Here is a 26,602-nt window from a genome sequence, read left to right on the forward strand (position 1 = left end):
AAGAAAAACAGCAATTGGCAAGTTTATGGATGTGAGACTGACAACATTTCACTCTAACTGCCACAAGGACCAGCATATAATTTTGTAAAGAATTAGCTCTCCTTTTCTTCTATCCTCTTTACTTCCAACAACCTTTTATTGAAACCTCAGACCAAAATGTCATGCAGGTTTTGAAGTAAAAATATGCTTAAGAATAGTCTGTCTACTAAAACAATTACTTTCTATCATTAGCAAACTGTTTATGTCATTTGAGATTGACTGAAGGTAATTTATAAATTAAGAAGGGGTAGTATGGCAGTGCCAAGGCAAAAATGTGACTGAGCAAATAAATTATGAGGTTAAAATAATCATCTTCCATAGGACAGTTTGTCTTGGATACATCCTGACCAAGCCACACCAAGAAATTCACTCATAAAATTTTCCAAATAAGATTCCAGAATAACACTGTGTTCTGTTCCCAGGGAAGGGAAATTGGTTAGGAAATACACATTGGCACTTTCATCAAAATTAAAAAAAAAAAAAAAAATCTTTTAATCCAAATGTAATACCTGAATTTATCACTTGGTGGCGTCCCAAAACTGGAACAAAATAGCTCAGAAAATGATCCTGGAAATCCTGGCCCTTATGACCATAGCAGCTGTGCATTTTAATCCTATGTCTCATCAGAAAATTCAAATGAAGCCAGGTGTGGTGACACACACCTGTGATCCTAGCTAGTCAGAAGGCTGATCCCAAGTTCAAGGCCAGCATGGGCAACCTGGCAAGACCATGTCTCAAAATAAAATAAAACGGGTTGGGGGTGACTAAAGTACTCTCTGGGCATGTGTGAAGTCCTGAGTTCAATCCCCAGCTTCCACTCCCCCTCCGTCCAAATGTAAATGGGGTACTTTGTACTGAATACATGGCTTCCTAAAAATGTTCAAAATGAGGGCGGGGGTTGTGGCTCAATGGTAGAGCACTTACTGGGTTCGATTCTCAGCACCACATATAAATAAATAAAAATAAAGGTCCATCGACAACTAGAATATAAAAACAACAAATATTCAAAACAAGAATTCTTTGCACAGAAGCTTGTGCCATTTTAACAAAGATTCTAAAGTGTATTCTTTCTATTTATTTATTTTGTGGTACTGGTGATTGACCTTAAAGTATATACTTTCTAAAAAAGATCTAGCACCATGCTAATAGAAATTTCTGCTGTAATGGAAATGTTCTAATGTTCTACTGCTGCACTGTTCTGTGTAATAGCCACTAGCCTCATGTTGTGGCTATAAATTAGCGTAGCTGAAAATTATATTTTCAATTTCATTCAATGTTAACTAAAATTTCAACATAGCCACAGGCTAGTGGCGTTCTAGTATTTAATTAAAAAATGATTTTAGCCAGGTGTGGTGGTATGTGCCTGTAGTCCCAGCTACTCTGAGACTAGGGAATTGAGAGTTTCAGGCCAGCCTGGAAGACCTTATGTAACAAGACCTTATTTCAAAAAAAGGGAAAAAAAAAAGAAGATTAATAACAAAATTAAAATAATGCGGGGGGAATCCTAGCTCAAAAATAAAAACAAACAACAAAAGAAAACAAAAAAACAACAAAAATTCATAAACAACTCGGCTATTGGTGGACTTTCTTTTTAAATGTTAATTTTTTAGTTACAGTTGGACACAATATCTTACATCCCGATGAGCCACAACCCCAGCCCAAATTTTTTTTTTTTTTTTTTTTGAGTAGTTGGGATTGAACCCAGGGCTTTACACATGCTAGGCAAGTATCTACCACTGAGTTACATCCTTAACCCTTTTTAAGATTTATTTTGTGACAGGCTCTTGCTAAGTTGCCCAGGCTGGTCTTGAACTTGCAATCTTCTTAATGCGACCTCCAGAGTAGCTAGGATTACAGGAATGCACCACAGTGCATGGCATGGTTAATGTGAACTTTACCCCAATTAAAAAAAAAAAAAAAAAGACTCAAAAAAGATTTAAAACATGAATTTTCCTATGCAATGGTCAGAGAGAATTTGAAAGCCAGGGGGAGGCAGCTCAGTAACAGATCAGTAATAAGACTGCTTGTCTAACATGTATAGGCCCTGAGTTCAAGCCGAAGTATGTGGGGGTGGGGGGGAGAATTTTAGTTGAATATTTTTCCATTGACTTTTTTTCTTACTAGTTATAAAAAGAATGGGATTGTAGCTCAGTGGTCAAGTGCATGTTTAGAAAGCTTGAAGCTCTTGGGTTCAAACCTCAGCACTTACAATAGAAAAAAAATCAGAGAATGCTATGTTGATATAAATCCAATCTGTATAAAACATCCAGCTTCCTAGTAAGCAATACAATATACTCTATATCTGATATATTGGCATTTTCCTTAATTTTATGATGATGATTTAAGGCTGTCAGAGAAGCAGAGCTTAGTTTCTAAGTATATGTCTATAATACTGATTCATGCTGCAGGAGAATATGAGAATAGTAAGGCTACTGCTATAATTAGACCGTCAGCCTATTAAAATGTAAACTGATTAATGATTTTTTACTTTTAATATTGTTACTAGATTACTTTTAATTTTTTTTCTGTGCTTTGATAATTTTTCACATTCACATCCATAAAGCCAACAACTTTCCAAGTTAGATACATATCCAATCCTTTGGACCATAATGGGTCAAAATATAGCTTAATGTTTTTAAATGCGTTTTGAAAAGAACTTAAGCAGTAATGGACCAGTCCAAATGTCTAAATGGATTCCTGGAGGGATTCAAATAAAGCATAAAGACAACTTAGACACCTTTTGGAGAGTAGCTTAGCTTTGTTTCCTATCTGTTCAGAGTAGAACCCACTGTGAACTGTTTATATATCTCACCTAAGATTTAAAATTGTAAATCTTTCTCCTCCCCTGATAAATGCTGTTCAGTTGAAAATCTTTATACTTTATATTTTGAGATCAGCTGCTCAGCAGAGCACCTAAGCAACTGCCAGAGTGAGGCCAGCTTCAAAAGCTAGACACAGTGTGACTTCTAAACTGAATATAATCAAAGGGACTTCCTCTTTATCCTTTTTTATTTCAGTTTCTTAGAACTCCTATCATTTCATACACAAGAGTGTCAGGGTTGAAAAATGAGGCATAGAATTAGCACAAGGCTAACTTTAAATAAGCAGTTTTCTGCTGAGGTGGAAAGATACACCTAAGCAATTTCTAGTTCTAAAGATATAGTTTGTGTGTGTGTGTGAGAGAGAGAGCTCTTGGTGCGTGCTGGAGATTGCAGGACCCCATGCATACTAGGCAAGTGTTCTACCACTGACATGCATCCCCAGTCCTAAGTAAAATTTTGTTTTTGGTGCTGGGGATGAACTTACAGACCTGCATATTCTAAACATATTTTCTACCACTGGGTTACATCCTCAGTTCGTAGGTTGTTTTGAAGGCCATCAGCAAGTCATAAATGGAAGTTAAACTAACAATAAACCCTGGATTATAACTGCTCTCTAAGGGCAGGCATTAACTAATCTGTCTGAATCAAGCATAATGTGTGGCCTAATAAGTGGTTGCTCATTTAAGTAAACATTTGGGGAATGAATTAAATATTTCACAGGAAACACAGATTCCTTAAAGGTCATCTAATCCAATTTCCTCTTTTTATAGCTGATACAATGAAGCACAGAGACATTGCAGCTTATCTGCTGTAACATTTTTGAAGCAACAGCTTTTTAATATATCATGTTTCATGTGGAAAGCAAACTTAGCATAGTGGTTAAAAATTGACCATGATGCCACTCTGTCTTTTTTTCTCTTTTGTAGTACTCGGGATTGAACTCAGGGCTTCATGCATGCTAGGCAAGCACTTTCTCACTGAGTTACATCCCAATCTCATGTCTTGGTTTTGCTAAGTACTTGCATGACTCTGAACAAATCACTTAATTTTTTTTTTTTTAATTTCTCAGTTGTTTCAGTAGTAGTGTGGAAAAATAATGGTATAGAGATGTTGAAATTAATAATATGTAAAGCAACTGGAATGGTTTCAGGCTTAGTAAACAAATAAATATTAGCTATCAAAAATTATTAATAGATATTTGCTCTTGAATCTTTTTTTTTTTTTTTTTTTTTGATACTGGGGATTGAACCCAGGGGCACTCAACCAATAAGCTACATCCCATCCTTTCTTATATTTTATTTAGAGACAGGGTCTTGCTAAATTTCTTAGGGCCTTGTTAAGTTGCTGAGACTGTCTTTGTAGTCTCAATTCTCCTGCCTCAGACTCCAGAGCTGCTGGGTTTCTACTCCTGGATCATTTTTTTTCCCTATTTAGTTACCAGTTGTTCATACTGTATATTATGTACCAACATATTTATGGGAAAAGTTTTATTTCTCTCCATCTGATATAGACACAGCTAGATCAGAAAGAGGAACAATGTCTTCTATTATGCATATGACATACTTCACTATTGAGTTACACCCCCAGTCTTTTCATTTTAAGATTCATGATCTTAGGAAGAAGTCTGTGATTTGGAAACGAGGTAAACTACTGTCTTTTTAACCTCAAGACCAGGTACAGAATCTCTATCATTGCGTTTTCTGGATGAATGATTTATAAATTACAGTAATGATTTACAAATTACAGAACAAGGGCCAGAAGTTCAGCAAACATTATGCAGGGGGCACAGAAGCTTGGTGTCATGAAAGCTGGCCCATTATGTTTTCTTTTTTTTTTTTTTCCTTTTTGTGCAGATATATTTACTCTATCTTCCATTATGCTGCCAGGCCCACAAAGGGTGTTCTGTAAGACTTTGCTGAATAAATTTTGATGACGAAGTATCCTGGGACTTGGCCCTATCCCGGAAGCTGGGGCTACTAGCAGTATAAATCCTCATAGGAAAGCAATGACATTTTGGGAGACACAGTACAGCATGATTAAACATTCACTTTTAAGTAAGACTAGGATGACCTCAAGTTCATAAACTACGTTTTCTTGCAGAAATATGCCTATTTTCTTAAAAAAGATCCTTCCTTAAAAAAAAAAAATCTCATCAATAGGTGAAAAAAGTTCCTGTTGTAATTCAAAGGCAAATTACGACAAACAATCGTCAGATTCATCAACAAAACGTTCTACTGTATTCCACTTAAAACAATTTGATTAGAATACAAACCAAATAAATGCTACAGCGACAGCTGGGTGGAGTGGAGAGAGAGGGGGTGGAAAGGGGAGGGGTCAGAACTTCTGCGGTTCCCAAGCTAACTCCAACCCAAGCTTCCCGTCCAGCTGAGTCCCAAAGAAGCAACGCCAAGCGACTGCCTCACTACGCAGGCGCCACTATTCGGGGCGCATGCGCATCTCGTTCTCGGCCTGGGAGAAATTTCCTTTTCCACGCCCGCTGTGGCAGTCTCCTGTCTCCTCCCATCTTCTCCATTTTTCTAGTCCGTGCAGGTAGGAACCAAGTTAACTCCCTTCCCCTCAAGCTCCCGAAGGCCCTTGAACCTTCGGCTACTTACCTCAGCGGCCTTAGCACTTTCCCTTCAACCCCGCCCCCCAGGCCAGCCAGAAAGGCCGCGCTCACAACGACGAGACGGCGGCGTGCTCGCGCCCACGCAGAGGGAACCCGCGCCGGCGTGCGCGCGGCCGCGCGGCAGTGGGCGTGGCCGGGGCGGAGAGAAGCCGAGAACAAGCTTCCTGAGATCACTTCCGGGTCTTTAACCCGAGCACTAATTTCTTCCTTCGGTTTGGCACACTTGTTCTTTTTGGTTTCTTTTCATGATTTTGGCCTTCAGCTCCCCCCAACGGTATTGCAGAAAGATCGTGTTTCCCTCTTCCTCTCCAAACCTCCATTTCCCCTCTTTCTTCTAAGCAGTTACGTAGCCCAAGGCTGTACAGGAAAGGTAGATGCCAAGTTTGCAGTCTCACCTGTCTCTTCCTCCAGAGCTCAGGGTCTGAGGGTCCGACCTCTGTGGAGAACTCATTTTGTGTGTGTGTGGTGTGGAGGAGAGTCCTAGGGGAATACAGAACTAGGGTGTACTATCAATGGACTATTGCTACTTATGTACCCTCCTCCTCCATCCAATTAGATTTACTTTATGTGTTATTTCTCAAGACAGAACCTCTGCTTGTCTCTGTAAACAGACTGCCAATTAAAGAGACTTGCTAAGGGTTGGGCTGAGCATTAGTGTGTTTAATAAGGATTATGAATATTCTTTGGAACTCTTGGAAGTATTTGGGGCTTCAAGACTATCCGAACTAAATGGCGGGGGCGGGGGGAGATCATCCAAGCTATATGTGATAGGGACACTGTTTGAACTTCACCATAGCTAGCTCATAAGGGACCTCTGTTTCTGAAATTATTATTATTTTTTTCTGGTGTTGGGCATGGAACCCATGGCCTCTGGCATGCTAGGCAAAGTAAATATTATACCACTAAATTATTCCCATCCCCTTCTAAATCATTGATTTATTAAGTGGTGACTAAAAGCTTGGCTTCTTGGTAGGCTATGTACCATTTGTTGGACAGTGGCCTATAGAAATTGGATTCCTTTCCTTAGCAATGTGTTGATCTGAGAAACACATTGGTCAAGCTTTTTTTTTTTTTTCTGTACTGGGGATTGAACCCAGGGACACTTTATAACTGAGCTACATCCCCAGTTCTTCTTTTTATTTTTTATTTTGGAAAAGGGTCTCCCTAAGTTGCTGAGGGTCTTGCTAAATTGCTGAGGCTGGCCTTTACTTGCTATTTTCTTGCCTCAGCCTCCCAAGTTTCTAGGATTGTAGGTATACACCACCCTGCCTGCTGGTTAAGTTATATTTTGACAAGCATAGTTATATATTTCTAGTACCTTAAAAGTTCTTAGCCCTTCCTCCATAGAGAAGTATGTTAAATATCCCTCATTCTCTTATTCACAATATTCAAATGATTAGATAAAAGTAAAAGGTTGTAATTTACTTAAAGTAATGAAGAGACCTCTGTCTCTCTTTCAAAGTCATGGGCACAGCTGGTTATGGTGATGCATACCTGTAATCTCATGAACTCAGGAGATAGAGGTTGGAGGATTGCAAGTTCTAGGCCGGCCAGGGCAACTTAGTGAGGCCCTATCTCAAAAATCAATCAAAGTCATGAGCAGGGTGTATTTAAAGGTCTTTTAATAACTTTTTTTGGGTGAGAGTACACACATCACCTTGCTGTCTAGAATGAGACATGAATGAAATGAAATAGCGTGGAAAATACAATTGACTTTTTGTTGGAGAAATCAAATGGAAATCAGTATTTCTTTTGCTTAGGATGTATTGTGAACTAATGCCCAATTATATCCTTTTAAGCCTATATAATGATCCATTAAATAGAGATAGGATTTTTATTTCTAAAAAAAAGATAAGATGGTAATTTATTTTTCAGGATTTCAATAGAATATTATTTGGAGAAGGTGTCATGGAAGTTCTGCGCCCACAGCTTGTAACAATTGATGGACGAAATTACAGGAAGAACCCTATCCAAGAGAAGACTTACCAACATGAGGAAGATGACGAAGATTTCTATCAAGGTAGTTATTCTTAAATCAGGTTAGAAGTAAAATGTATTGAGCTGTGGATGTTGCTCAGTGGTAGAGAGCTTGCCTACATGTGTGAAGCCCTGAGTTCCATCCCCAGCACCACAAAAAATAAGTTCAGGAACAAAGGTTTCTTGTGGGCTTGCTATGGTTAAGTTCAACTGGTGTTCCTACCATACGCATGCACGCACACATACACACACCAAAAAAAAAAGGAAAAAGGAAAAAAAATGCCTTCTCTCTTGTGGGAGCAATTCTTTTTTTTTTTTTTAATAATCTGTAGTTGGACACAATACCTTCAATTTTTTTTTTTTTTTTTTAATGTGGTGCTGAGGATCGAACCAAGGGCCTTGCATGAGCTAGGCGAGTGCTCCACCCCTGAGCCACAACCCAAGCCCATTGTAGGAGCAATCCTTAGTTTTGTTTCGCTGTATTTCTGTATTAGTACTAGAATTGGAGACATTTGGCTTCTCATAGTTCCATTTGCATGGATTCAAGAGTTTGTTCGAGGCATTCTTTTTTTAAATATTTATTTTTTATTTATTTTTATATTTTAATATTTATTTTCTTATTTTATTTTTATGTGGTACTGAGGATCGAACCCAGGGCCTTGCACGTGCTAGGCGAGCGCTCTACCGCTGAGCCACAACCCCAGCCCATGAGGCATTCTTGTTGTAGTTCATAGGTCATATTTAATCTTTGTACAGAGACTTAAATGTTACAAAGGATAATTATAGAAAATATTAATCACTAATATTCTGTGACAAAATTAAATTCCTTTTTCTGTGAAGTAATCCATATTATCAAAATAAAGGGACATACATAAAGGATTAGTCCAGTGACCAATAATGTTAGCTGTTAATATTTTATTATTTTTCTTTTTTGTAGCAACAGATTGGCCATTCTAAAGTTACAACTAAATTTATTTTAATATAGGTAGTTTTAAGAAATAAATGGTTTAGATGGGTTATAAATATTTTCAGGGTGTTTACCTTGGGCTTGGATTTAATGCATAAACAGGGCCTTTGCAAGTGCTTTGTGACTTTTCCCTTTTGGGTTATGAGCCTTTCCATTGGACCCTAAGTCTCAGGGTCAGTATGCTCTCTCATCCTCTCCATTGTCTCTTGTCATCCTTGAGGCCCTCATTTCCTTTATCCCTCCTCTTTTCCCTGTGTCTGGGCTGAATGGAGTAAGTTCTCCCAGTGTCTCATTCACTGAAGTAGTGTGTGTCTTAATACTAAAAGTCACTGAATTGTGTATTTATTTTGCAGTTCTGGTAATTGAACTCAGGTATGCTAGTCAAGTGCCCTACCATTGAGCTACATCCTCAGCCATTTTAATTTTATTTTGAGCCAGGGTCGTCTTAAGTTGCCAAGGGTGATCTCAAACTTGTGAGACCTCAGTCTCCCAAGTAGCTGGGATTATAGGCGTGTGCCACTGTGCTCAACTGAATTGTATACTTTAAAGAGTGAATCTTATGTGAATTATAAAAAATAGTACAAAAATTGATTATTGTGTCTGAGCTTTCTTTTTCTTTGTTTCTTTTTTTTTTTTTTGTGGTACTGGAAATCAAACCTAGGGCCTTGCACATGCTAGGCAAGCACTGTACCATTTAGCTATATTCCCAGCCCTTGTGTCTTAGCTTTTTAAGAGAAAATGGTTAAATACTGGTATATGTATAAGGTTCCAAGACTGACAGATATAAAATAGTCATTTATTAAAAAACATTTTCATTTCTTATAAGAGCAGGTCAGGAAGACCATCAGAGCAGTGTTCTGTGATGTAATGTGTTGGGATATTCTTAATGCCTGTGCTTTGTGTTTTTAAAATCCTGAGAGAGATTGACAGCTGGGGAGAAGCAGCAACAGCATTTCTGAAGAGTTGTTGTGGTTTCTCTGCAGATGCAATGGAGTATGCTGATGAGCCCTGTGATGCCTATGAGGTGGAGCAGACCCCGCAAGGATTCCGGTCTACCGTGAGTGCTCCCAGCCTGCTCTACAAGTGAGTGAATGAAGTCCCTAGCTGATCACAGGGTGGCATTTCCAGGAAACTCAGCAGGAAGCTGACTCTCATCTTCCACACTTAAAACCATGTTTGCTTAATGATAAAATAGTATTTTATGTCCTAAAACGTCAAAGGCCTGATTATAGATTAATCTTATCTACCATGTATATTGCCACTTCCTGTTGATTTTACCTCTTAAATATCCTTTGAATTTACCACTTATCATTGTCCTCATTGCTACCCTTTCTGCCTTTCCTGTGGATTTCTTAAAATAACCCATTTTGGTTTTTACACATTGGTTCTTACTCTTCCAAGTCAGTTTTTCACATTGAGGGTTGAATGATCATTTTTAAAAGACAGGATCATTTTACCACCTCTGCTTAAAATCCATCAGTGGTTTTCCATTGAAGATGGAATTAGAGTAGTGGCCAAAATCTTGAGCATGACTTAAGAGACTCTTATTTTTTTAGTCTTAGTTCATACCACTCTTTTCCTGTCTTTGGCTTATACCCATCTGGTTTTCTTCAGTTCTCCTTTCTACCTTAGAACTTTTGAATATGCTGTTTCTTTTGCCTTAGAAACTTTCCTTTTTCTCACCCAGTTATATTCTCCTTCCTTAGAGAAGTCATCCCTGTCATCCACATTGATTTCTCTACTGTTTTCATAACAATTCTACTTTTCCTTTACGGCATTATCACAATCTGTGTTTGTATTTATTTGTGTGCTATGTGATGTCTCCTTCATTAGGTGGGAAGCTTCTTGAGGGAAAGAACATGTCTGAACAATTAACTCCTAATGAAACGACTGCTATGCTTTTTCCAGGGTTTTCTTTTTTTCCTTGTTTTTTTTTGTGCTGGGGATTGAACCTAGGGCCTTGTGCATGCGAGGCAAGCACTCTACCAACTGAGCTATATATCGCCAGCCCCTTCTTTTTTTCCTTTTTGTAGTGCAGATAATCTTGAACACAGGGCTTTGTGAATGCCAGGCAAGCACTCTACCACAGAGCTGCACCTGCCGCCCCGGGATCATCTTTATAAATTGCTTGGAAGTTTGTGATCACTGCAGTCTGTGCTTGCTTGCATGCATGTTTGCCCATATTCTGTTCCATATTAACCACTAATAGAATATTGTCAACTTGGGCTGCAGTTATGGCTCAGTGGTAGAGCACTTGCCTAGCATGTGTGAGGCACTGCGTTTGATCCTCGGTACCACATAAAAATGAATAAATACAATAAAGGTATTAAAAATGTATCTGTCTAAAAAAAAGAATATTGTCAACTCGTGGCTGACTTTTAGTCTTATACCTTTGAACATAAACTGGTCTAGGACATACATAAGTTATTATTGTGTTTTCTGTGTTATACCAAATGAAGTAGATCTATTCTGGGAGGAGATCTACAAATGTGGACTCATACACTTAATTGCCAACCAGCATAGTTTCATTTTCATCAACCTTGAGAGCATTTTGAAATACCTATTTAGGATTAAATTCTGGAATGTGGCCAATAGGAAACCAAAGCTAACCCTGACTCCTCCCTTTCTTTTCAGGCTATGCTAACATTTTTCCCTAAGAAACATGATTTTACAAAATTGTAACTGAGTTTCCTGACAAAATCAGTGTCATGTGTCTTAATGTATATGTGTCCTACCTCTAAGATGTATAAAAATTCCTTAGAAATCTGATTCTAACTTGATCTTTTGAATCCATATATTCTAAGTCCTCATTATATTCTAGATGACTTGCCTATTAGATCAGATGTTGGCTCTGCTAAATCCTTTTTTTTGTTTTGTTTTTTTGGCGAGGGTTACTGGGGATTAAACTCAGGGGCACTCAACCATTGAGCCACATCCCCAGCCCTATTTTGTATTTTATTTAGAGAAAGGGTCTCACTGAGTTGCTTAGTGCCTTGTTGCTGAGGCTGGTTTTGAACTCATGATTCACCCATCTCAGCTTCCTGAGCCATTGGGATCACAGGCGCCACTCTGCCCAGCTTATTTATTTATTTTTTTAAGGTAGTGCTGAGAGAGAGAACCCAGTGCCTCACACGTGCTAGGTGAGCGCTCTACCACTGAGCCACAAACGCAGCCCTCTAAAGCCTCTGACTTCAACTACTTCCTTTTTTAAGGTAGTGAAGTCTAAACTATTATTGACAGTTTGAGCCAACTACAGTTTATAATAGGCTTGTCTGCTAGCCACATATCAACAAACAGGAGCTTGTTTAAAGAAATTTCAATCCTCTTTTTAAACTTCTTCATTGTTTTTTTTTTTTTTTTTTGTGTGTGTGTGATGCTGGGGATTGAACCCAGGGCCTTGTACATGCTAGATGAGCTCCCCACTGAGCTACATCCACAACCTAATGTCTTATTTGGAAAAAAAAACAAAAAAATAAAACAAAAACAAAAAATAAAAAAACCAGAGTAGGGAAGGGATGGGAATAGGAAGGAAGAAAAATGAATTGGGTATAACTTTCTTGTGTTCATATATGAATACATGACCAGTGAATCTCCACGTCGAGTACCAAGAATGGGAAGTTATATTCCATGTATGTATGATACGTCAAAGTACATTTACATTGTCATGTAAACCTAAAAAGAACAAATGAAAAAATTAAAAAACAGAGTAGATCTTAATGGAAATAATTAGACTTGGTTATCCTATGTAAAAACTAATGAGAAAATGTTGTAGCCTAGCATGTATGAGGCCCCAGGTTCAACACCCGCTACTACCAGGATATAAGTCACCCATAGTATTGGTTGTATAATGAAATCATATGAAATCTTAGAAGTTGAAATAAGTTGTTAACAGGGAGCTCTTTACCTTAATGTTATGGTCCCGGGGAATGGTCTCTTAGTACTTCATAGATTCTGAAACTTCTCTCCTGAGATCCATGGTCTCATTCACTTTGACACATCTGATTACTATGGGCTCCAGAAGATAACCCTAGATTGTCAGGCTTATTTATATAAAGAGGCTAGACAAGTAAGTAAATGAATCAGTAAGTGATAGAGGTGGGGTAAATGAAAGATCGTAGGGAATGGTGGGGATTATGATAGCTTGTGTCTCCTGTTTAGGGGGGTGTTCGAGAATTGGCCATTGTTGCCATGAGTTGTCAGATCTTCTAGTTTTTCTCAAGAACTTGCAAATATGTATATTTTATATGAAATGTCCTAAATAAAACATGTCTATATGATGAAATTAGCTTGAGGGTCATGTGTTTACTCTTTGTGCTTTTGAATCTATCCTGAATGGTGAACCTTGTTTTTTGCTAAGCTTATTACCCTTATTTAATAAATAAAGGATAATTCCCTTAGGACAAACTCATAATATGGTTAATTTGGTCTCCAAAATGGACAAGATTCTACTCCCTCAAATTGTAGACCTGTTGAACGCTGAAAGTGCCCTTTGAGACTATGCCAGAGTTCTTTTCATTGTGCCACAGACCCAGATTTTGAATCTAATTTTCAGCAAACAAGGGTTGGGCATGGTTATTGTACCTATACCTTGTATTAGCGATAGCATCATTTTGCCAGTGAGTGTAATGTAGCATGTTCTACGAAGCTAGATGACTCATAATAAAAAATCATAATCAAAATTATAATAAAAAATAGAGCTTTTACTGAAGGATTTTCCTTTAAGAGTATCTTTGGTCACACAGTTTAAAACAGCTAGGATTTCTTATTTTGGAACATTTTGATTTAATTTGACTCTGTTAATTTTTTTTTTTTTTTAATTACAGGCATATAGTTGGAAAGAGAGGGGACACTAGGAAGAAAATAGAAATGGAGACCAAAACTTCTATTAGCATCCCTAAACCTGGACAAGAGGGAGAAATAGGTAAGGCTCAGTATGTGTGTTACGTTTGTAATCACTTTTGCACCTGAATGGAGTAATGTAATTGAACTGAGGTGTTCAGGGACTTTATTCTCTAGGATCCAGTAGCAATTGGCCTTTTTATGATGGATCAGTATCAATCTTCCAAATGAGAAGAGATATAGACATCCTCCTTCAGATTTAATACCAGGGCCTTGACTTTATACTCGACCATGTGCTGATAAACTGAAGCTTCTAGATGTCCTTGTGCATTAGATTTCTCTTATGCTTTGGTAACTTGAAATGGAATTTGTGAATTGTTTCAAGTTAGACCTACAGAAAAACCAGTGAGATAAGAGAATATGAAACAAAGTTCAACCCTTTTTTTAAAAAAATATATTAGTTGTAGATGGACATAATACCATTCTTGTATTTCCTTATTTTTAATGTGGTGCTGAGGATCAAATTCAGTGCCTCAAACATGAGAGGCAAACGCACTACACCACTGAGCTACAACCCCGGCCCAGTTCAACCCTTTTAATATGTGTTCTCTATAAAGGTTTTTAATCTTGTTTTGTAAACTAGGAAGGAAATCATAAGAGTAATGATGAAAATAACATAATCTGTTTCAAATATTGCTCAGATGAGCAAAAACAGTTCATTGATGTAAATCAAGCCATAAAATGTCGGTACTAAGTGTTATTGTGAATTAAAGGCCCAAACTTTTGTTTTCAGTGGCTTTGAGAGGCACTGTAGAGACAACATATTAAAAAACTCATTCTAAAATGACAGGGTTTTTTTCAGAATCAAAAAGGACAGAAGCCTCCAATAATCTATTTTCTTTCTTTTTTTTTTGAGATGGGGTCTTGCTGTGTTGCCCAGGCTAGTCTCAACTCCCTGTGCTCTGGTGATGCCCCTGGCTCAGCCAGTCTCCCCAGTGCTGGGACTGTAGGTACATGCCCCCATACCTAGCTACTAGTAATCCATTTTTCATAAACACTCAAGAGATTTATTACATTTTGGCAGAAAAAAATTACGAATATTCTTTTCATTTTGTGCTGTGTAAGAATAATTATCTTGACAGATAACTAGCAGTTGCTTTTAGAGTAATGTTGTTCAAAAGAATTTTCTTCGATGACCAGAATGTTCTATATCTACACTGTACAAACAGGAGCCCTTGGCATGTGACTATGAGTACTTGAAATATGGCTGAAGTGACTGAGAAACCAAATTTTTAATTTATTTACTTCTATTTAGCTTGTTGTATGTGGGTTCTCATATTGAGTAGTACAGGACAGAGTTTTTGCTGGTCCTTTGGTATAGTAAACAAACTCTAGTATTAAAGAACTTTTTTTTTTTTTTTTTTTTTTTTTTTCATTTATCTGAAAAATTTTTTTTTTTTTTTTCAGTTTTTTTTTTTTTTTTTTTTTTTAAATTTTTTTTTTATTGGTTGTTCAAAACATTATAAAGCTCTTCACATATCATATTTCATACATTAGATTCAAGTTGGTTATGAACTCCCAATTTTACCCCAAATACAGATTGCAGAATCACATCGGTTACACATCCACATTTTTACATAATGCCCTATTAGTAACTGTTGTATTCTGCTACCTTTCCTATCCTCTACCATCCCCCCTCCCTCCCCTCCCATCTTCTCTCTCTACCCCATCCACTGTAATTCATATCTCTCCTTGTTTATTTTCCCATTCCCCTCACAACCTCTTATATGTAATTTTGTATAACAATGAGGGTCTCCCTCCATTACCATGCAATTTCCCTTTTCTCTCCCTTTCCATCCCACCTCATGTATCTGTTTAATGTTAATCTTTTCTTCCTGCTCTTCCTCCCTGCTCTGTTCTTAGTTGCTCTCCTTATATCAAAGAATATCTTGGAAGGACTTTTATTAAAATAAATACTTGTTTTATTAGAATTGTAAGTATAAAAACTTAACTTTTTCTCTAAAGCTTAAGTTAAAAAAAAAGAATTTTTTTTTCTTTTTTTGGTACTGGGGACTGAATCCCAGGAATGATCTACCACTGAGCTCTATTTCCAGCCCTTTAAAAAAATTTTTGTTTTTTTAAACGGGGTCTTGCTAAATTGCCAAACTGGCCTCTAACTTGCAATCCTCCTGTGTCAGCCTCCTGATACAGTGAAATTACAGGTGTGCACTATTGTGCCTGATTGAACATCTATTTTTACTTATGGTAGGTGTTCCCAGGAGGGGAATTGCTGGGTCATATGGTAATTCTGTGTTTAATTTTTTAAAGGAACTGTCAAACTTTCCCGTATCAGCTATACTATTTTATTTGCCTATTAGCAATGTTTAAGGTTTGCTTTGTAGGTATTGAACTCATTTTTCTACTTCATTTGTTGGTCTTAAAGATCCTCTTTTTTTTTTTTTAATATTTATTCTTTAGTTGTAGTTGGACACAGTACTTTTATTTTATTCATTTGTTTTTATGTGGTGCTGAGGATTGAACCCAGGGCCTTGCATGTACTAGGTGAGCTCAGCTCTACCACTGAGCCACCACTCCAGCCCCCCCCCCCCTTTTTTTTTTTTTTGAGAATTTTAATATTTATTTTTTAGTTTTTGGCAGACACAACATCTTTGTTTGTATGTGGTGCTGAGGATCGAACCCAGGCCGCACACATGCCAGGCGAGCGCGCTACCGCTTGAGCCACATCCCCAGCCCATTTTTTTTTTTTTTTTTTGATACTGGGAAAGACCCCATGGCCTCATGCATACTAAACAAATATTTTACCACTGAACTAGATTCCCATCTCCCTTTTTAATTTTAAGATTGGGTCTCTCTGAGTTGCACAGGCTGTCCTCAAACTTGTGATCCTTCTGCTTCAGCCTCCTGAGTAGCTGGGATTATAGGTGTGTACCACCATGACTCTTCAATATACTCTATTTTTAAACTTCATTCTGCTCAGATTGAATTTATTAGTAGTTTTCTTGGCTTTGGCCCTGTCCCTGTTCAGATGTATATGCACATTCAGAACCTTTTTAGTTCCCTAGAGATGATCTCTATCCCAAGCTGGTGGCCTTCAAGTGTTTTCACTTTTCTTTTGCTTGCAGTGATCACTGGCCAGCATCGAAATGGTGTAATTTCAGCCCGAACTCGGATTGATGTTCTTTTAGACACTTTTAGAAGAAAACAGCCCTTCACTCACTTTCTTGCCTTTTTCCTCAATGAAACTGAAGTTCAAGAAGGATTCCTGAAGTTCCAGGAAGAAGTGCTGGAAAAGTGTTCCATGGTAAGCAGTAAGCAAAACAAAAAGCTAAAAGAAAAAGTCAATATAAAAAAATATAAAAATGGTTCATAATTGAAATAAGCAGAAAGATACAAACTTCTCTCACCATGAAAAGTAACTATTTCTGGGAGCTGGGGAGCAAGTGGCACATGCCTATAATCTCAAGCTACTTGGGAGGCTGAGGCAGAAGGGTCAGAATTTTGAGGCCAGCCTCAAAAATTTAGTGAAACCCCATCTCAGACTTAGAACAAACAAATGAAAATGGCTGGCGATGTGACTCAGTGGTAGACTGCCCCTGGGTTCAGTTCTCACTTCTGAAGAGAAAAAAATTGTCATGAATATGTAAACAGTGAAGTGCTTATGACTAGGATAATAATAACAGATAATCCAGATTTAAAAACAAGTTTTAAAATTCCTTTTGAATATAGTTTTAGTTGATTTAAAAAATGAAGTTAAGATGGACATGGTGGTATGTGCCTATAGTTCCAGCTACTTGGGAGGCTGGCGAGCTGGAGAATCTGAGTTCAGGTTTTGGGTAACACAGACCCCATCTAAATGAAAAAATAAAAGTTCATCAATTAAAAAGAAAGTATGGAAATAATATAGCTTATTATAGAAAATACTAATAAAAAATGATCTGTAACCTACCTCTAAGAGATGGTATCGTGGCATATTTTTTTCAAATATATGTATATGTATCAGTGTGTTTGTACACTCATATTTAAAAGATAAAAGTTGGCTTATACATGATTTTATGTTCTGCAGTTTTGAAACATAGTATTATATCATGAACATTATTTTATTATTGAACAAAAACCTTAATATTTTGCTTTCTTTTTGGAGACTAGGAAGGAAATTATTTCAGTGATAATTAAAATCATCATCATCATCATCATCATCATCTGATTTTTCAGTTATTCAGATGAATTGATTTTATATTTTGAGTTGGGGTTTCAATATGTTGCTCAAGCTTAAAGTTGTAAATTCAGGTGATTCACCTCAACTTCCCAAGTCTGGGACTACAGATGTGTGCCTCCATGCCTGGCTCAGATGGCTTGATTTTTTTTTTTTTTTTTGGTTTCATTATATGCCACAGTCTGGCTGGGCACACAATCACGAGCCACCACACAGCTTGTAGATTCGAACAGCAACTCTTTATTCCCGAACTCACACCAGCCGTCTACAATCACGTTCTGGGGAAATCCACGTTCTCTGCCCAAATCCACGTTCTCTGCCCAAATCCACATTCTCTGCCCAAATCCACCTCCACTGGGCTTCTATCTCCAAAATATACTGTCTGAATCCCGTGAGAACTCAAGGGGAACTCAGGCAGCAGGATACGCCCTATTCCCAGCAGGAATAATCTTAAACCTTAAACCTGGAACCTAAACTGGGAACGCCCTAAACACGATTATCTTAAAACCGGGAACACCCTAATCTGCCTTGGTCCTTGAGCAAGGTCACCTACATTCAATGTCACTGCAACATGTCAGCAACATGGGGTACGCTGGCAAGGAAATTGTCATACCTACTTGGCTAATGGCTCCCAGCAATTATACAGATATGTAACTGTTTAACCTTTATTTTATGTTTCTATTATGTTAATTTCTATTTTCTTATTATTATAAATAATTGCTATAATGAGTAATCTCCATACATTATGATCTACGTACTTACTTAAATTTTACAGAAAGAGTATGTGTGTTTGAGATTTTTTTTTATGTATACATATAAATTACCTTCAGGAAATTTTATAGAACCTTATACTTCAAATTAGAGTTTTGAGTTTCTTTTTCCTACTTTTGTTAATACTTGGTATTACCATTCTTACAAGGTTTTTACCTTGAGGATTGAACTTACAGGCACTTTACCACTGAACTTCATCCCTGGTCCTTTTATTTTTCGTTTTTGAGATAGTTTTGCTAAATTGTGAAGCTGACCTTGAACTTGTGATCCTCTTGCCTCAGCTTTGTGAATTGCTGGGATTACAGGCATTACCCCGTGCCTGGTTTGTATGACCCATTTTTAAGTGACTAACGTGGCATTCAGGTGCTAAAACAAGGCCATAGCTATAAGTCAAATGCTCAAATATGTAGAGAAATGTGGATGTTATAAAAAGTGAATCATCAGAACATCATTTTTCAAAGCAAGATGATTTCGGCTGGGCATGGTGGTGCACACTTGTAATCCCAGCAATTCTGGAGGCTGAGACAGATTTCAAGTTCAAAGTGAGCCTCAGCAATTTAGTGAGGACCTAAGCAACTCAGCAAGACCCTGCCTTTAAATAAAAAATAAAAGAGGTCTGAGAATGTGGTTTAGTGGTTAAGTGTCCCTGGGTTCAATAGCTGGTACCAAAAAAAAAAACCCCAAGAGATAATTTCATTCTTGGTGGTAATGGAAGGTTGGGTAGATCAGGAACATTGAAGTGTCATATAGGCTGCTATTAGTTTTTGGTGGGCAGAGGCTTGAAAGTTTTGAAATTATTTTATCTTGTAAATACTCACCAGTTGAATATTCTTTGGAACGTTACAGATACCTCATTATGAGACAATTGAATTGAAATAAATTAGTCTTTTTTTTCTCTTTGTATTAAGTGTATGCTCACTTTTATTTTCTCATTTTTTTGGCTGCTGGAATGGGCTGACACAGAACAAATATTGGAAAGATTACTTTAATTTGGCCTGAATGAGATTATCCATAAATGTCATGCCTTAATCAGTCTGAAGTACTTCCTTCCTGCTTTTAGGAAGACTGCATACTGGCATGGCCTGCTTTTTGCTTTTACATCAGGTACTGATAACAGGAGGAAATAAGCACAGCATAAAAGAGGAAATAAGTAAGTTATATGGAAGGGATTTTAGTGATAATAGAATGACAGCAGATAGCTATAAAAGCCTGTAGGCATTTTCTAGTACTACTTTAAACTTAGACCTCCAATTTAGGTGAGTTTCCTTCTAGAAGCTTTGAAGAACATATGGAGTTGTTCACAAAAGTAGCAATTGTTTCCCGTGTTGCATTTGGTCTGTTTTGGTTCCTCTGAATCTCACCTGACATCTCCGATGGAGTTTTATCATCTTTAAAATAGGGAAGTTCTCTTTATTCCCTTACTTAAGACAGGGGAAAAGGGTAACAACTCTTTTTGGAGGGGAAGGCAGGAGATGGGGTCTTGTTTTGCTGCCCAGTCTGGCCTCAAACTCACCGGCTCAAGCGGTCTTGCTACCTTAGTCTCCCAAGTACCTGGGATTGCAGGTATGCATCACCACTGCTAGCTAAAAACAGAAAATTTTAATTTTGATGGAGTCCATTTTTTAAAATTGTTTATGCTTTTTATGTGTCTAAAAAACTTTTATCATGGGCTGAGGTTATGGCTCAGCAGTAGAGCATTCATCTTGCATGTGGAATACCCTGGGTTTGATCCTCAGCACCACATAAAATAAATAAGTGAAATAAAGGTATTGTATCTAACTACAATTAAAAAAACAAAAACAAAACACCTTTATCACAAAGTTGTCAAGGTTTTTTCTTAAATCTAAACATGACAAACCTATGTTTTAACTTTTATATTTAGGCTTTTGATTCCTTTTGAGTTAATTTTCATGTATGGTGAAGAGTAAGTTTGAGTTTCACTTTTTTGCTTATGTGTCTATTTGTTCCAGTGCCATTTCTTGAAACAACTCTAATTTCACCTTTGATAACTTTGGTTTATTTGTCAGAAATCAAATGACTTTGTTTTTGTGGGCCTATTTCTGGACTTTATTCATGTATTTATTTTATACTAATACTATACAGTCTTGTTACTCTAGCTTTATAGTAAGTCTTCTGGTCTTAATAGTGTAAGTTCTCCAACTTTGTTCCTGTAGTATGCTGTTTTTAAGTCCTTTGGGTGTAGACCTAGGAGAGGGGTAGCTGGGTCAAATGGTGGTTCCATTACCAGTTTTCTAAGGAATCTCCATACTGCTTTCCATATTGGCTGCACCAATTTACAGTCCCACCAGCACTATATGAGTGTACCTTTTTCCCCCACATCCTCGCCAACACTTATTGTTGTTTGTCTTCATAATAGCTGCCATTCTGATAGGAGTGAGGTGAAATCTTAGAGTAGTTTTGATTTGAATTTCTCTAATTGCTAGAGAATAATGAACAAAAATGATGAACATTTTTTCCTAAATTTGTGGATTGATTGTATATCCTCTTCTGAGAAGTATCTGTTCAGGTCCTTGGCCCATTTATTGATTGGATTATTTGAGACAAGGTATCTAAGTTGCCAAGGCTGACCTTGAACTTGTGCTCCTCCTGCTTCAGTTTCCTGAGTTGCTGGGATTACAGATGTGTGCCACCATGCTTGGCAAAAACATTTTTATTTTTCATTGATAATAATTGAATATTTTCATAGTGTGTAGTATAAAGTTCAATGTGTGGTGCACAGTATATAATAGTTAAATCATCTAACTGTCAGTCTGTCATTTCTTACATGTATTACATCTTTGTTTTGGAAACCTTCAGAATCCTTTCTACTACTTATTTTGAAATATTCAGTTAAAAATTGTCAACCATAGTTATAACACTGTTATGTAGAATATTAGAAGTTATTTCTCCTGTTCATTTGCACCCTGGTACCTGTCAACCATCCTTTGTCCATTCCTGTGGTTTTGATAACAAGATAATACTGACTGACTGATTCAAAATCAGATGAGTAAAATGAATTGGGAACGGTGCCTTGTATTTTATTAGAGAGTTTGTATAGATACTATTTCTTTTAAAAATGTTTGATAGAATTCATCAGTGAAGCAAACAAAATTTGGGAGTTTTGCAAGAAAGTTTTTTTTTTGTGTGTGTGTGTGTGGGGGAGTATAGGGGGATTGAATTTAGGGGTATTCAACCACTGAGCAACATCCCCAGCCCTATTTTTTTTTTTTTTTCATTTTATTTAGAGACAGGGTCTCACTGAGTTGCTTAGTGCTTCACTTTTATTTAGGCTGGCTTTGAACTCTTGATCCTCCTGCCTCAGCCTCCTGAGCTGCTGGGATTACAGGCATGCGCCACCATGCCTGGTTTACAAGAAAGTTTTAAATTGCAAATCTAACTTCTTTAATTGGTTTTGTACGGTTCTAGTTATTTTTTTTTTTTTTAAGCAGTCCTGGGAATTGAACCTATAGCATTGTGTATGCTAGGCAAGGGCTCTACCAGTGAGCCATGCTCCCCTATTAGTTATCTGTTTCTTTTTTTTTAATAACATTTATTTATTTAATACTTTCAGTTTTAGATGCACACAATACCTTTATTTTACTTATTTATCTTTATGTGGTGTTGAGGATTGAACCCAGTGCCATACACATGCAAGGTAGTGCTCTACCATTGAGCCAGCCCAGTTATCTGTTTCTTGAATGTGCTCTGGTAGTTTGTGTCTTTCCATTTGTTTAAGATTTTGAGACTTACTGGAATAAAGTTGTTCTTTTTTGTCCTTTAATGTCTACAAACTCTGTAGTGATATCCCTTTTTTCATTGTTGATATTGGTAATTTTGTCCTTTCTTATTCCAATTCTTTTTATTTTTTTTTTGAGGACTAGGGATTGAACCCAGGGGCATTTAACCACTGAGCCACATCCCCACCTCTTTTTTAAAAAATATATTTAATTTAGAAAGAGTCTTGTTGAGTTGCTTAGGGCCTTGCTAAGTTGCTAAGGCTGGCTTTGAACTCGTGGTCTTCCTGCCTTAGTCTCCCGAGCCGCTGGAACTACAGGTTTGTATCACCAGGCCTGGCTAGTATTCCAGTTTTGTCTGTTTAGATGTTTATCAACTATATTGGTCCTTTTGAAAAACCTGGTTTTGGTTTAATTTTTCTCTGTTTCTTTTCTATTTCATTTATTTCTGCTTTTATCTTTATTACTGTATTTCTTCTGCTTAGCTTTGTCTTAATTTGGTCTTTTTTTCTTCTTAATGAAGAAACTTAAATCATTAATATGAAACATTTCTTCCTAGTGTAAGCATTTAAAGCTTTTTTTTTTCTCTCTGCATGTTACCTCTTATCCTCCAAATTTGGATATATTGTATTTTCATGTAGTTACAAATATTTTCTAATATTTCTAGTTTTGTGATCCTTTTTTGATCTATGTGTTACCTTAGAAACAATTGGAGCTTTTCATATTAATTTTTGATTTCTAATCTAATTCTCCTAGTTAGCTAGCATTCGGTTTATTTTTCTATAGTCTTACAAATGCGTTTAGACCCATTTTCTGGTCCAGAATATGATCTGTCTTGGTAAATGTTCTATATCTTGAAAAAGATGTGTATTCTGATGTTTCTGAGTCAGGTGTTTCTCGTATTCATTCTGGAATGCTTTAACAGTAATCCTACAGACTGGGTGGCTTAAACAACAAATTTATTCCTCACAATATTGCAGGCTGGAAAGTCCAAGATGAGATGCCAGCCAGTTTGGTTTCTGGCTTGCAGATGGACATCTTCATAAGGTGGGGCAGAGGGACTATTGGAGAGGAAGGGAGCTCTAGCCCATCAGAGGGCTCCATCCTCATAACCTAATTCAGCAGTAGAGTGCTTGCCTAGCATGTGTAAGGCCCTGGGTTTGATTCCCAGTACTGCAAAAATCAAAAAAGCTAAACCAAAACAAAGCAAAACAAAACTACGGTCCATATAATATCCTATAATCCTTTATCATTGTGTCTTCTGTAACTATATTTCTTTTCTATTTGCTTATTAATTTCTGAGAGAGAAATGTTAAAATTTCTAGCTAGTTTCTGATAATAATTGTGAATTCACCTACTTCTTTTCAGTCTATTGATTTTTTCATGTTCTCTTGATGAAATGATGCTTTTAGAATTATGAATTTTTTCTTTATCTCTGCATTGTTCTGAAGTCTACTTTTTTCTGATGTTAATATAGCTATTGCAGATTTCATTTGATCAGTATCTACATATTATATATAATTTAATTTAGAGAAAGTCTTGTTGAGTTTCTTAGGGCCTTGCTAAGTTGCAATATATATATATATTTCCATCCATTTTATTTTAACATATTTGTACCTTTATATGCAAAAACCTTCTTATAGATGACATCATATTGGTTTTGGATATGTTTCTTTGTTTTAAAATCTTAGCCTTGGTTGGTTATATAGCTCAGTTGATAGAGTGCTTGCCTCATATGCACAAGGCCCTGGGTTCAATCCCCAGCACCACAAAAACAAACAAACAAACAAAAAACTTAGCCTCCAGAATCTCTGCCTTTTAGCTGGAGTGATTAAGCCATTTACATTTAATGTTGTTCTAGCTATGGGTAGGTTTAAATCTACCATCTTTCTCTCTCTTCCTATTTTTTTTTTTTCATGGTCTGGGGATTGAATCCAGGGGTGCTTAGGCACTGAGCTATATCCCTAGGCCTTTTCATTTTTATTTTAAGACATGGTCTCTCTATATTACGTAGTTTTTCTTTGAACTTGTGACCCTCCTACCTCAGTTTCCTAAGTAGCTGGGATTATAGGCATGTGCCACCATGCCTAGTTATGAATTGAGGGGTTTTTTTATTGTTTATCCTAGTTTCTGTTAATAAATTTGTAGTCTGCCGCGTCCGGCCAAGGGAGCCGAGTCCGGCGAGGGACGGCGAGGTTAAAAGACACACAGGACACCAAGGTTCTTCATCCAGGAGTCAATAATAATCTTTATTGCTAACACGCCTTTTTTTATACCCCAAGCAGCAGAAGTGGAAAACTACCCAAAAGCAGGAGGGAGGGGGGAGAAATTTAGTTTCAACATCTATTATTGTCAGGTACCGAAACCTCCCTTAACAATAAGTCCATCAGACCAGAAAAGGTCAAGGCATTCCCGTGGGATACATATGTCTCAGACGGACAAGCAGGAACAGAAAAACCGTAAGTTCGCCATGGCCTTGTGAGCTGGCCACACTGGCATGCAGAACAAACTAGTGGAGGTAGGGCTCCAGGGGCCAGGGTGGACCTGCTGCCAACAGTAGTCATTCTTTGTTTTCTGTGTATAATCTATCTGCCTTTCTCCCCCACCCCTTATTGGAACAAATTTCAAATTTATAGAAAGTTGTAAAAAGATAGTATAAGGAATACCCATATGTGCTAATGCCATTGTGATCTAATACTGTCTTTTATAGCATTTCTCCCATCTAGTATAAGATCCAGAGTCAGGTCAGCCAATGCATGTAGTGTTTTTGTATGTGTTTCTGCAGTGCTAGGGTTAAACCCAGGTTCTCATACAGGATAGGTAAGTTCTCTACCACTGAGGTACACTCCTAGCCTGTGTGTAGTTTTGAATCTCTTTAATCTGTGTGTGTGTGTGTGTGTGTGTGTGTAAAACTGGGGATTGAATCCAGAGATACTCTACCACTTAGCTACATCCCAATCCCCTTTTTATTTTAAGATAGAACCTTGATAAGTTGCTGAGACTGGCCTAGAACTTGGGATCTTCCTGCTTCAGCCTCCCCAGTCACTGGGATTACAGATGTGTACCACTGTGCCTGGCATCTTATTATCTTCTTATACTAGGAACATTTTCATAGTCTTGGTGAATTTTATGCAATTAACAGTTTCAAAGAATACAGTCCCCTTCAACTTTTTTCCCCTAAATTTTGTGTTTATTTTATGCTTTCTCATGTTTAGCTTAAATTTATTTGTTCTTAGTAGAGTTCTATATAGATGGCATTGTGTCCTCAGGCTATCATATTTTAGGGACATAGAATGATAACCATCTGTCTGATTTCATAGGTGATGTTACACTGAGCGAAGATGTTGCCCAGTTTCTTCTAAGTATAATAACTATGTTTTACTTCTGTCTTTGCAACTAACAAGCAGTCAGTAGGGAGATGCTCAAGGCCATGCAGATATCTTTATCTTGATCAACATCTCCTCTTGGGTTTAGCATCCAAAGATGATTCTTGCCTGATCCATCTTCATTGTAAAATGATTATTGTCTTACTCTAGAGTTCTACTCCATATTTAGTACTCAGCTTTCTGTACTATTCGGTAAAGAGGTGACCTTCCTTTCCCCTTATTTATTTATATTTTTACAGTGCTGGGGATTGAACCCAGTACCTTCAACATGCCAGGCTTGCACCATTGAGCCATATTCCCCAGGCCCTTCTCTGCTCATCCTCTTCCGCTCCCCCCCACTTTTTGGTACTGGGTATTGTACATAGGGGAGCCCTACCACTAAGCTATACCCCCCGTACTTTTTGTTAGTTTATTTAGAGATGGGGTGTTGCTGAGTTGTGGAACTGGTTCAAACATGGCAGTCCTCCTGTCTCAGTCTCCCAAATTGCTGGGATTACAGGTGTGCACCACCACACCTGGCTTCCCTTACTTTTAAATTTTTATATTTATTATTGGTGTTATTTAATGGGTTTTTCTTTTTTTCAAATACTTATAATTTATTGCTTTTTAAAATTATTTTGGTGCTTAAATTATCTCAGATTTGTCTCTCAAATCTTTCCTGAATTTGCATCTTCCCTGGGTCTTTTTGTGCCTACTTTTGCTCAAATTCCTGTGTTATGTGGATGCTTGTATTATTACTTATTTTATTTTATTTATATATTTTTGGTACTGGGGATTGAACTTTAGGGGGCTTAACCACTGAGCCACATCCCCAGCTCCTTCATTTTGAGACAGGGTCTCTCTAAGTTGTTTAGGGCCTCGCTAAGTTGCTGAGGCTGACTTTGAACTTGCAATTCTCCTGCCTCAGCCTCCATAGCTGCTGGGATTATAGGCGTGTGCCACCACGCCTAGCATGTAGCTGCTTTTAAATGTCTTGATTTCATTGAGTCTTTCCCCTGCTTCTTGGAACCTCTGTTCTATTGCATTCCTCTGCTCATGATCTTTTTCCCTCAGGTGCCCACCGGTTTGCAGCTCTCTTACCTTGCCATCATTCCCATTGCTCTGCCCTGGAGTCCCATTAGCCCTCTGAGTCTGCTGAAATAGAAACCAGTCCTCAGGCATACCCTAAATGATTCAAAATGTTGGGCAGTTTCTACTCTTTTGC

At 37.4% G+C, this 26,602-nt stretch overlaps 1 protein-coding gene across 3 annotated transcripts in view; it reads left to right on the plus strand.

Annotated features, from left to right (window-relative positions):
• The first annotated feature begins 5,267 nt into the window (after positions 1 to 5,267).
• Positions 5,268 to 26,602, plus strand: part of Ascc1 (activating signal cointegrator 1 complex subunit 1) — a 111,890-nt gene continuing 90,555 nt past the window's right edge. Inside the window, exons 1-5 of one of the 3 annotated variants that reach the window (XM_046419582.2) lie at positions 5,268 to 5,411; positions 7,366 to 7,510; positions 9,418 to 9,517; positions 13,258 to 13,355; positions 16,417 to 16,595. In XM_046419582.2, the coding sequence (XP_046275538.1) occupies positions 7,399 to 7,510; positions 9,418 to 9,517; positions 13,258 to 13,355; positions 16,417 to 16,595 (489 nt within the window). In that variant the 5' untranslated portion in view covers positions 5,268 to 5,411; positions 7,366 to 7,398. Of the gene's footprint in view, positions 5,412 to 5,652; positions 5,861 to 7,365; positions 7,511 to 9,417; positions 9,518 to 13,257; positions 13,356 to 16,416; positions 16,596 to 26,602 lie in introns of those variants that run through there. The other 2 variants (XM_046419583.2, XM_046419584.2) reach the window with 2 other exon arrangements.

This window comes from Marmota monax, unplaced genomic scaffold (genome assembly GCF_021218885.2).
Source record: "Marmota monax isolate L192 unplaced genomic scaffold, Marmota_monax_Labrador192_F-V1.1 WCK01_AAM20220418_F8-fsc00019, whole genome shotgun sequence".
Lineage (NCBI taxonomy): Eukaryota > Metazoa > Chordata > Mammalia > Rodentia > Sciuridae > Marmota > Marmota monax.